This window comes from Pavona decussata, unplaced genomic scaffold, assembly GCF_977016875.1.
Source record: "Pavona decussata unplaced genomic scaffold, jaPavDecu1.1 SCAFFOLD_912, whole genome shotgun sequence".
NCBI classification, from domain to species: Eukaryota; Metazoa; Cnidaria; class Anthozoa; order Scleractinia; family Agariciidae; genus Pavona; species Pavona decussata.
In genome coordinates this window covers 1137960-1150000 of record NW_028145943.1, presented here as the reverse complement: position 1 = coordinate 1150000, position 12041 = coordinate 1137960, and the positions used below count along the sequence as shown (strand labels likewise).

Sequence of the window (12041 nt, the reverse complement as noted above, 5' to 3'; positions counted from 1 at the left end):
AGAAAATCTTTTTAAAAATGACTACAAATGGACACTCCTAAAATGAAGATGTAATTTGGTTTTGACACACCGGGAATCTCTAATACAAATAATCTAAAAAAAAAAAAAAATCAAGGGGCTGATTCCACGGTCAGGGAAGTATATTTTTCCAATATTTCGAAACGGCACGGCTTTTCTTACCATAAAGAAGAAAGGCCGTTCGAAATATTGGAGAAGTATACTTCCCGGTCCAGGATCGTGAAATCAGCCTTCCTCTTTTTAGATTATTTGTTCCAAAATTTTTTTGCCGATTAGATCCTTTACTACAGGATCTGGTACTTTTATTTTGTCGCGGTGGTCCTTGCAAACACAGTTAATCAATAATATAGACCTTCTTAAGCGCGTTTCCGTAAAGTCCTGTTAGGCGTCATGTCTCGCGGCTTCGTCGAATGTGGCTGATATTTCGCGCCGTAAGGTGCCGACTTCTGGCAACTCTGGCTGAGATAATAATACGTTTATGTCGTGTTCTTGTTTGAAATAAATTACTTCCTGCATGTATATGCATGTTTCATTCTTGACTGCTCCTTATTCTTGAAGAATTGTTAAGTGTACCTTTGTTTTATGTCTTTGCCACACAAATAGCTGACAATAGCGACACACGCATATCTTGCTTGCATGAAATTCTCAGTTCTTTTTTTATAAAACATTCATATCAAGTCGTTTTTCTCTCTCTCCATTTTTTTTCTTATTTGATGTCTCTGCGGATAAAAAATAAAAGATCTGCGAATGATGTATAATTCAGTCAATGACACAGGCATGCTCGAATAAAATGAAATCTGAGTGTTCCTAGCAGGAGTCGAACCTAAGACCGTCCTAAGATTACCAGTTCGGATGCCTTACCACTGAGCTACAAAAGACTTTGGGAGCTAAGGCCATTGAACTAGGTTCATCAAAATCTGCTTGTTAGGCCTTTTCAAACGCTTATTGAGACCTAAGAAGGAAACAATTTGGGGCCACTTATTCAAACAGACTTACTCGCGGCTTAAGACGTCAGTGGGACTCCAAATCGGTTTATAATTAAGTGGTTTATCAGTTCATGCAGTAGATAAATAGTTTTTCTAATCTGCGTTGCAAGCCTTCTTGCTACCGTCGGCAGTAGACAATGTTTAGATGTGACTGTTGGCAAATTTGAAAATGGCTTAGAACGTGGTTTTGTTAAACACCGTCTAAACTGTGTTTTTAACCGACCCTTAAGGTTTACGTACACGTGTCAGTTGATCATCTTCCTGAATAGTAGGCTAGTGCGCATGACCAAATATACATCAGAAGACTACAGGATAATCCCACAACTGGTGTGTACCAGGCTGAAAAACAGACATAACAAAAAGTAACGGATTTAAAATGACTTTAGAAACTTACTAGTGGGATTCAACAAATGACAATTCGAGCTTTAAGGTAAATTCAATTGTAGCGGCCATGTGTCGTAAGCTTCCTTTTAGCTTTGTGCACTCACTAATTTGTGTTAAATTTATTTATTTAACTGTATATTAACTTCTTAACGCCACCCCAGGCCAGTTCATTGTCAGATTAGCGCTGCTTAGCATTTATTAAAGACAAGAGGAAGGAAAGCCATAATAAAGCGACCTTCAGGAAACCCTCGGGTCGTACGTTGGACGTCCTTACCCAATAACGTATTCTAGGTAATTAACTGGAACTAGCTTGTACACAAGGCTTAACCCGGGGAATATTTCTACATGCAAACATCTTATTATGTTTTGTTGTTTAGCTTTACCATGCCACATCCCTTCCACCCCCACCCCCTGCCAGAGCCTCCATTTCAATCTACATCCAGTTCAACATCTAGTATACGAACATGGTCTATTGGCCAGCCGCATGCACTGTTGTAAAACCTTAAACAAACAAACAAAAACAACTGAAGTCCATGTCTGGTGGTCATTTCAACTTTTTTTCAGTTTTAAATAATAGCCTCATGGCGGTTTACAATCTTTCGGTGGGGTAAGATCGGACGTCAGCATTTAAAGGAGCCACTGGCAGACGCCCTCAGTCCATATTTTGGGCTCCTAGTTTTGTTGAAACTTGGTTTTAAGCTACGTACCAAGTATACCAAATAAAAAAAAAAAACAAACAAACAAAGTAAAATTTTTCAGCGGTCTCACCCATACTTTCCTTATTAGGATCACAGTCCAGTTCTTCTTCCTCGCTTTCAGTCTCCTGGTTGTCACGGCAACCTTGTACGATAATGAAGGGCGGAATAACTGGTTTGCAAGGTAGACTCAACGTGCGTCGCTTTGCGCGCGGCGGCAAAAGAAAAGGCTGACTCTGGTTCTTGAGGGAATGGGAACGAAAGCTACGCGAGTTCTCATGGGACGGCGTTAACAAGTTTGATTCAGACATGGCGTCAGGAAGCTCGGAGAAAACGGTCTATGAGGAAAAAAACGAATGAAATGTTAATTTAGCTGATAATCGAGTATAACCTATCTAGTACCTTGATCGCTATCTAATTGGCCATCTTGGGTTAAATGAGCCTTGTAATTGCTGTGTGCCTGTCACCGTGTCCTCAGGCTCATTGACCAGCGGTTGCTCGCTGGACAGACGCTAGAGAGTTAGAAAATACCTAAATCTTTTTGATTGGCTGCCCCGTAACGTCTAACATTGTTTTACCGTCCGGAACCTCTCCTGGCGACCAACCGCTGGCCAAGGACCCTAAGGACTCTAGGCAGGAGATTGAACTTGCATGAGAAAGCTCCCAATTATTTTTCATTCCTGCTTTAATGTGTTTCCAGCATGCCTTATCCCTCCCCTGCTTTGTGCCAGTCTTCCTTAAATCCATGTATTTTGACCCTGTCCCGATTAGTTTCTATCGACTTCAAGCTAGGATGTTCTTCAAAATGCACTTTGCACCACTGTAAGTCCTATGGCCAACCTTGAATATCGGACTGGATCTCTACAAAATGGTTCCATCATACATTACTTTCCATCGTAACGTCTGACCTAGTATCCTCCCTCTAATAGCACCCCTTTTTCTGGCCCCCCTATGCCACACCTTAAGGGGCAGTGGTACTACACTGAAGGGAGACCGCCACTTACGTTTTGTCACCGTCGCCGGTATTCTCGGTTCTTACCACTGCAGGGTAACTTTTAGTTGAATGTGAGTGCGGTTAATTAAGCTTTGCTTCTTCGCTCACTTTAACCCTTTAAGCCCTGACAGTGATCAGCATCAAATTTCTTCTTGCAACCCCTGAGGTCATGAGAATTAAGGATACGATCATCCAAGGTGAATTTTCTTGATATTTTAATAACTTCTCTCCAGTTCTTTTATAAGAGAAGCAGGGGGACAAGATAGGAGAATTTGTTTTTTGATATTAAGAGTTTAAGGTTCATGACTTGAAAATAAGCCATTTCCGAATCGCTGTGAACCTCATTATGAACGCGAGGCTAAGTTATTGTTATGATAATTAGTTAGTTAGTTTTCATTCATATGCAAACAAAACTGATTTCATATAAAAAGCTTTTGCACTTAGCCTCGCTTTCATAATGAGGTTTACAGCAACTCGGAAATGGCTTATTGAGTAAAATGAACTCATTAAACTCTGGTTGCTTGGGATTGTGTCTAGCAAGTTTTTAAATTGGAGTCATAAACATTCAAATGCTGAATTTCGAAGTGAAAAATTATCTTTGTCCTCGCAATTTAATTTTTAGAGACCAATGGACGGTTATTTCAAACGTGAACAGCTGAGGTTATCCAGTGTGCATCAGAAAAGTGTTTTTATTTGACGTTTTCTCTGAAACGGAATCGCCGGCAGTTTGAGAAACATTATCACGTGACGTGTCTCGTGTTTTTTTGGGCTGCTTATTGTGCTTAAAAATTTTAAGGACGATGAGACCTGTCTATGTGTGAAATTTTAATTTCGTCTTATTTGCGTTGTAGACGCCCCCTCCCTCCTGTTTAAACTACTTGAGTAGGCACGCAATGAAATGCGAAACTTTTCTTTTTTCATTTGTCAAAAAACGTTGGATTAGTCAAGTGATGGGAAATGGAACATTTTATTAGGATCGCCTAACATAGTCACGATTATATTGAGGTCCATAAATTTATTCAAATTTTCATACCACACTGAAAATTGAAGGAGTGTTTGATCGCATTGTCTAGCGAGTTGACCTGTTTTCCTTTAAGCTTTTAGGGTGTTTAATTTTGGTGAACAAACGCGTTGGTGAATTTCAATTTCGCTTAATAAGGTGGCTGTTTTCATGCAAATCAAACAAGATGGTTTATATTAGCATATTTTACAGACAGGCAAAATATATGGTAGCCCGTGAACTTATCTTCGGATACGTAAAGTAGCTTAAATTTAGACCAGCTGGATAGCATCCTTCAGCGGTCTGACTCAGTAGATTTTTCGTGTAAATTTATTGATATGATTAACCTATTCTGGCATCATAACCCAGTTTGCATTTGACAGAACTGAATCATCGACAAAGTTGCTAAACAGTAAACTTTATAATTAAAATTAATTATCTAATTTACGGTGAAAATAAACACGGAGCAGCAGTAGCATTGTAAAAATTTCAGAAATTTGCAACATAATTTTCAATGTTCATGGCCGTCTGTCTTTGAATCCATCGTAATAATAAAATCCCAATCGCCTTATCTTGCAAATTACAGAAAGCAAATAACGAAGCCTAACAAACGCCTACTGCTTAATGGTGTCTGTAGTTTCTTTCCAATGGGCGCAGCTTATCCACAGAACTAAAAATTTCACGATGAATATTTGCTCGGAAGAGCTAAATCGCTTTAGATTTTCGAATTTAACTGTGATACAAAAAAAAAAAAAGATTTTTGTTGGTGAAATGTCATGTCAAATATTCATATTAAACATGGGTATCAAGCATAATACCTTTTGTCTTCGGAGGGACAAAAAGGGCTTTGAAAGTGCAAAATAAGTCTGGGTAAGATTCAAAAGACTTTTCCGTGAACAGCAGCTAGGCAAATCGGGAGATAATATTCCGCTTACGAAAATTTTCCACGTCCTAAACGAACCGAAGGGATCTTACTGCCTAGATCTTTCCAAACAGCCTTTGTATTAAGGCTTTAAAACGATCTAGGAAAACAAAAAACGAGTATCAGTATTGAATTGTCTTCATTGGGCGCCCTTGCAGAAAACACTTTATAGGCTCAGGGGCAAAACATGAACGTTAAAATTTCTTATAATAGATACTCTCTGTTCGATGCCACTCCTTTAAGACTTAGAATTATGAACGTGAATTCGACAAATCGCCAAATTATGACTGCCACATAGTCTTTGAATTCAAAATGATCAGTAATATTACATGGGTTTTGTCGTCAGTAACTAACCTTTTTTAGTTTCACCGCGCTGGATGTCTTGAAATCTTCTTGTGCACTCAGATGTTTCTAAGTTTGCCGATAACAAATAATTCTTTATGTTGGCCAGACTCTGTTGGCCTAAAAACGCACTTGCTGTGTATACAAACTGTCTTCGTCGGCGGGACAGGAATGAAACCTGCAATGTCGTTTGATTTTTCCAATGAAGAGATTCTGTCCAACCTCACAAGTCCCGCGATAAGCAACGATACAGAAAAATCAAACGTTGCAGCAAAATTTAAGAAATTTCATGGTTGACTGATATTGAACGTGTTTTGCCGATGAACCTTGAAATTTTTGACGCGCTGCTCAATCACCAGACACAACAGACCGATAAGCTGTTTCCAATTATAATGGTTAACTTCCATTAAATACTTTTGTTTTATCTGTGCAAACTGCCTTAATTCAATAGATCAGCCCAGGGTGGGGAGGGTGCTCAGTTCGGCGCAGCATCACCCTGCTCTCCTGATTTTTTCCATACCATAATACGTCATTTCCCATACCGTAGTCTAAACCAGTAAATCGCGTCTTATCGTGTCCAAAGAAAAACTGAAAACATCGGAAAAGTGTAACCATTTAAAGAGCTGAAACTAGCTAACTGGCACTAAATTCCTCTGATCTGGAGCAGTTTACTACAATGCTGAAGGTAGTTCTTACTTACTTCTTTTTTTAAATCTTGAGTCGATTATGAAGTCCCACAGCGATGTAAATCAAACAAAGCTCGTAGTACAGTGCAGGTCGTTTATGAAATTAGAATTATTTTCCGTTGGCTTAATCGGTCGCTTAATTGTAAGGGTGGACCGAGATTAATACATGTAATTAAGATGTAGAAGTTCATTTTTTTAGGAAACCAAAATTGCAAACGCTTATTACTGTTCTTGGGACATAACAAGCACTGTCAATAAACCGTTCATTTCTGCAGCTGTAAAATATGGCGGAACTTTGACGCATCTTTGTCAGAGACCAGCAACAAACAGGTGGACCGTGTCTTTAAGGAAGGTACCTCCTAATACAAAGTTTTTTTGCACAGTTTATGACTATGAGGGAAAAGCAGATCTTAGCAAGGGCTATTGGAATCCAGAAAGAAAATTGGGGGTAGCGGAACATTTTATTTTTAGAGATAATTAACCCTTTGAATCCTAGGTTTGTGCTATTTCTTTTTCAATGACTTTTTGGCAATTAATCGTCTGAACCACTTAATTTGTCCGTAAATGGAGATAAAATAAAAATATCTGCGATCTTAAGAAGCTGTGGGCTTAGGCTAAATTGTCAAGTGACGCAAGTGACGGTTGTTGTTGTTTGTTCGAGCGAGTGCACGAGCACGAATCTGGTAAAATCATGGCTTTGTAAGTGAGTGTTTTTTCGAGCCATTTTCCTCTGCAGGGGCCCCCATTTTTGCATCATTAAGCTGGAATGTGGGTAGAGGCAAGCCTCTAAAAGAAAACAGAGGTGAGAGGTGGTTTCATGCTGACTGAGCCGCCAGACATGCTGCGGTAGCAGACATGGAGGCCCACGAGTGAAGTTGTCTCTCCGGCCGTTTTGTGAATGGATTCCAGGACCTACCAGGGCAATTTGGGCGAGTTTGGAGTAGTAAAATATTCTATCCATCCATTCATAGTACATTCGATCTATTCCAGCTATACTTATCTACACCCCATCCATGCGTCCATCCGTTCGTCCGTACGTCCAAACATCCATCTTTTTCATCGATAGTCATAAGTCTTTTTTCCTTTCCTTCCTTCCTACAATCCATCCACCCACCCACCCACCCATCCATCCATCCATCCATCCATCCATCCATCCATCCATCCATTTGTCCGTCCGTCCAATCAAACAACTATATATTCATCTATTCTTTTTCCTTCCGTTGTTTGTTTGCACGTATTTTAGTGCGTTCGTTCAATTTTTATTTCATTCCACACTGTTTCGAAAAAACAAAACAGTAAGAAAAAAAAAAAACATTGTACGGGAAGCAATGCAATACTTATCGCGGTACTGATACAACAGAAATAGCTGTAATGGGATTATCTTTATTTAGCAGGTTGAAGGCTAAAGATAGTAAAAACACGATAATCTAACTTTATTTTGAGAAATGATTATTTTTTCATTATCATTTGAATAGACCGACGCACGCACAGACCACCCTGGCATTTAAATGCAAACTCAAGGATTATTTCGAAATTAACTTTAGTTATGCCGTTGCGTCTGTAGAGCCACGAATTATTAAGAGTTCTGCCAATTGCGAAAATGTAGATGTATGAATTGAAAGTTCTTGATTGTATTGGCAAAAAAGAAACACTTTTATTTTTCATTTTGAAAACATAAAATACAAAACCACTTGCCACTCTTGCCACTATATAGGCAAGATGAATTGTAATTAAAATAGGGTAATTACATTAGAAACCACATGTATAAACTCGATACGTATATACCGCAATGGCGATGAAATTTGATTAAATTAATTTCAAATTAAATTTCATGCACTTAAATACTTAAAGGTAATCAGTTTTCCAGAGATGGTGTATTTTAAAACTTTCTTTTAAAGGGTGAGCATCGTAGATTCTTCTCAATAATTTTGAGTCAGTGGTAGTCAGCATTCGAACTGGTAAACAGATGGCTCTGTTTAGAAAACTGCGCTTTGTTTCTGCCCTTATGGACTAGATTCTGCTCACAACATCCGAAGTTGTTTGTAAAATGTTTTCGTGGTAAGCCAAACATTCTAAGGGTCAAACCACAGGAATTTCTGAGTTAATATTGGCCCACAGATGAAAAGAGCCTTGTATGAGAGATTGTATATCGATCTTTTCCATCAAAATAGTCAACAGATTTTCTATGAAAAGCTGCAATTGCCAAACGGTTTGTCTTGAGAAACCTTGCCTGTTGTTTTTGCTGTGGTTTTAATTTTCCCTTTTGTAAGCTCCCGAAAGCCGCTTTAAGCGATTTTGGTCTTAGAGTTTGGTCAACTTGCTGACGACTAATTCGGGAGCACAGAGAAGGGTAACAGCACGTAAGAAAAATATACCAGGACATTATCTCTTGTCCGGAAGGAGAAAAACTAGCATATATCACTCTGAACATGACTTGATTTCAGTACACTTTTTATGAAAGCAACCGAATTTACGAAGACTGTTTTTTTTTCCATTATTTTTGAATGCGATCTATTGTTTTGTTTTCAAGCAGTATTTAAAAAACTTACAACAAGGCATACCCTATAAATTTTAACAAAAGGGGTATTTTTGTTTTTGTTGGCGTTTTTCTTTCTCTTTCTTTCTTTCTTTCTTTCTTTCTTTTTTTCTTTCTTTCTTTCTTTCTTTTTCAAGTGTCAACTTGAAATTGATGGTTTTAACAGAGGTAAGTTTTGTTTTGTGTCAGAAATAGAAGTTACAGTATTCAGCACGCATCGGATATAACATACATTTTTTGGTGAGCACAGCCTTTGAAGTATGGCACTCGCTAAGCATTGAATATTTCCGGTGTGCATTGTATTTCCAAAAAAAAAAAAAAAAATGATTATCCAGTAAACAACACACGAGACCTACATCAATTCAAACAAATCCCAAAGAAAATATAATACTTATACTTAAAGAGATTATTCGTCGGCTAAACTAAAATGCATATGGATCGACTAATGAGTTTGGCCACTGATTTTCGGAGTCCAGTATTGCTATCTTCTTTAGCTATGTTTAAATAGGTTGTATAAAGTGTTACTGTTGAAACTGACAGCCAGCTATCGAAGCCGTCTCTCAAAGAAAAAGAAATGGCTTGTTTTAATTTGTCTTTAGAAGAAAAGAACCGTCTATATTTGGAATAAGAAAAATGGGATTTTTTCTTCTTCTTTTTATTTATTTTATTTTATTTTATTAACTTTTGAAATCAGCATTTTTATTCTATGTTTATGGTATTTAGAAGAAGAAACTAGAAGGTCGTCGTTCATGGATGAATCAATCAGATCATCTGCCCTGGCGGTGACCTCGCTACTTAGTCATCTGTTTTATAGTGCTCATTAAGTTGCCTGTTATAATTAGTAACAAAATATATTTTTTTCCTTTCAATAAAGAAATCAAATGCTACTTGATTTATAGAAACCATACACTCCTAACTTAAGTAAAACTTTGGAAGGAGAATCAGCCGAAAAGCTCACCACTAAATCTCAGTGACGCCGGGGATTGATTATTCAACAGTACGTTCTCGCTTTGCCTATTTGCCTTACGTGTTTGCCGGCCTAAAATGCAGGCGCCTGGCAAAGCGGCTTTTGACCAGCTGATTCTTATTTTTTTTTATATAAATTTTAACATTTCAGATGCATTCAACTCAATATCATCATAGTTGTATACTGAGATGGGTTTAAAATTGGTAGTTCTATTTTGTGTTGATCAAAGTTGTCGATTTAATAAGATGTTGTTCATAGGTGCATTTTTGCCATTCTAATCAAAGCAAACTTTTCATTTTATGCATGAAATTTGACTGACAGTGAGTATAGTATTCAAATGAAAGAGCTCAGCTTTTTAAGCAACGCTGACTGCCAGCTAGTTTTTCTACTAAAGGGAGATGACGAAAGGTGAACTTGAAATGATTCCATTTAGTTCTCTAGCAAAGCTCAAAGTGTTCGTGGCTATCCGCCGTCCTTCGCTCCTATAACAACTATAACACTTTTACTATACTATTCCCAGTCTGAAAGAGTGGAACACGTAACAGTACAGTGCTTCATGGTACTGATGATCGTTAGTCGATTTCTATCGTCAAAGCTGTTCAGCGAAAGGACGCCAGAGAAGTCAGAACTCCCTTATTTTTAACATTATTATTGTGGACGTGCCACTGTCTTGGTCTTCTGCATCCTCTGTCTCACTCTTCAATACTTTAGTGCCAAATGGTTTTGTTCTGTAATTGGCTTAAGATTAACGTGAACAAATAATCTTTCGCGAGGCAGAACTTTACTTAGCTGAAGCCTTGAGTTGCTCGATCCTCCTTCTCTTTCCCCTCTCTTCCCGTGCCTTAAGGCGACACTGTACGTTAGGAAGTTATAATTGATGGTACTGATCAGCTCTAACACCGTAAGTCACCGCGTTTCACTAAAAATAAACAACTAGCACACTTGCCTGTTCTTCTCCTTCCATTGCGACTTGCCCTGTGTTGAAAATCGGCCACGACGCTTCGTCTGGCAAACCTCTGCTACCAACGGCGAAAAGTTATGTTTTCTCTGTCTATGAGCAGTGCTACGCTACACAAGCATCCAATAGTTTGACGTTGCTTTGGAACTAATCACCTGCCTAATGGAAGATAATATTTTTGTAATAACAGCAGAGCTATCAAATATCGTAGCCATTTCGTCATTTGCCAGACCTGACGCGCTTCCCTCGTGGGTTATAATAGCTTGACCTTTGGTTCTGGTGTTAGGTATTATCTTTGTAAATCGAGACAAGTTTATAAATTGGATTAACATTGTGAAAGAAATGTGATGTTATGTCCTAGCCTGGTGGACAAGTGATAGATGTATTTCCATCACATTTCTTTCACTTATACCGCTCATCGACATTCAAATCCCAGCACATTGCCACTCATCGACATTCAAAAGTCAGGCACATTGCCACCCATCGACATTCAAATCCCAGCACATTGCCACCCATCGACTGTCAAATCCAAGCACATTGCCACCCATTGACATCACATCCTAGCAGTATGCATTGGTTGTTTGTCACATGAACCTAGAGCGCTTTCCATTCGTGGGGACGAGGGAAGGAACCTGGGAAGACAAAGCCGGGTTGGTATTTATGAAAACGGCAACCGGACAACGCATTTACTCAAAGCCAGGAATTTATTACAAACTGCGATAACTGTTGGGTTTTTTTTTTTTCGGTTTCATGCAGCAAGTCGTATAGAAAGGCATCATATCGGGTTTTGCTCTTTAAAGTTATCTTTAGTGATCTTCAGCTCCAATTCTATAATGATTTCGATCAAGAAAACTACACAATATATAACATAGATCAACATAGTCTGCGTGGCAAGAGTTTCTGTGGAGTTTTCTGCGTTTTTCTCTGTTTCAACGAGCGGAAATTATGACGAGAACGAAAAAAAAAAAAAAAAAACAAAGAAACGGAGGAAGGGGTAGAGGGGCAAGCGGCAAGCGTTTCCTCTCTCTAGTCCCCTCTTATTAACCCACCCCTCCATCAGACCCTACTCCTTTCTTTTCTTTTCTTTTTTTTTTTTTTTTTCGCCCCCGTCCCGATTTACGCACGGTTAAACAGCCAAACAAATAAATAAATAAATAATGGTAATAATAATAATAATAATAATAATAATATAAACAAGGAAACGCTTGCTACACAGCCTATACGTAACATGCATTGAGGCCCCCGCAGTCAGTTTTAACAAGTTGCCCGGTGGACATGAATTTGCACAAATTTATCTCCACCCTGGCGTCATACAGTATCAAAATGCTCCCTATGCACGGGGAGGGGAGTAAAAGGTATTGGTACATATCTCGGCGCTATCGGTACATAAGAATTAAGCCGTGCAATTAGAAAAGTAAGTCGTTTCAAGGCTCCTTGGTATTTGGTCAATGACACATGTTTGTGATGAAATCCTTTGATCGAAATAAACATCCAGTACTAGACATGAACAGATAGACCCAAAATCCTGGTAACGAATGGTGTCAGATCGAGCG

The 12041-nt window shown here is 38.6% G+C and overlaps 3 protein-coding genes across 7 annotated transcripts in view; all 3 read right to left on the bottom strand.

The window, feature by feature from the left end:
* Positions 1-12041, bottom strand: part of LOC146448546 (uncharacterized) — a 76590-nt gene that overhangs the window by 31906 nt on the left and 32643 nt on the right. The gene's annotated exons all lie outside the window — the stretch shown is intronic.
* The window catches only part of LOC146448547 (uncharacterized), an 81732-nt gene that overhangs the window by 39387 nt on the left and 30304 nt on the right, over positions 1-12041 (bottom strand). The window lies entirely within an intron of this gene.
* On the bottom strand, positions 33-10969 carry LOC146448550 (uncharacterized). Of its 5 annotated transcripts, none has more exons than XM_085102468.1 (4): positions 10477-10969; positions 2157-2421; positions 1241-1343; positions 33-735 (listed from the first exon to the last, which is right to left on the bottom strand). In XM_085102468.1, the coding sequence occupies exons 1-3, from the start codon at positions 10492-10494 to the stop codon at positions 1258-1260; spliced, it is 369 nt and encodes a 122-aa protein (XP_084958594.1). In that variant the 5' UTR covers positions 10495-10969; the 3' UTR covers positions 33-735; positions 1241-1257. The 5 variants fall into 5 exon arrangements, with proteins under 5 accessions (XP_084958594.1, XP_084958593.1, XP_084958595.1 ...); XM_085102467.1 differs by having other exon boundaries at positions 33-737; positions 1245-1343; positions 10477-10968; XM_085102469.1 differs by lacking the exon at positions 1241-1343 and having other exon boundaries at positions 33-737.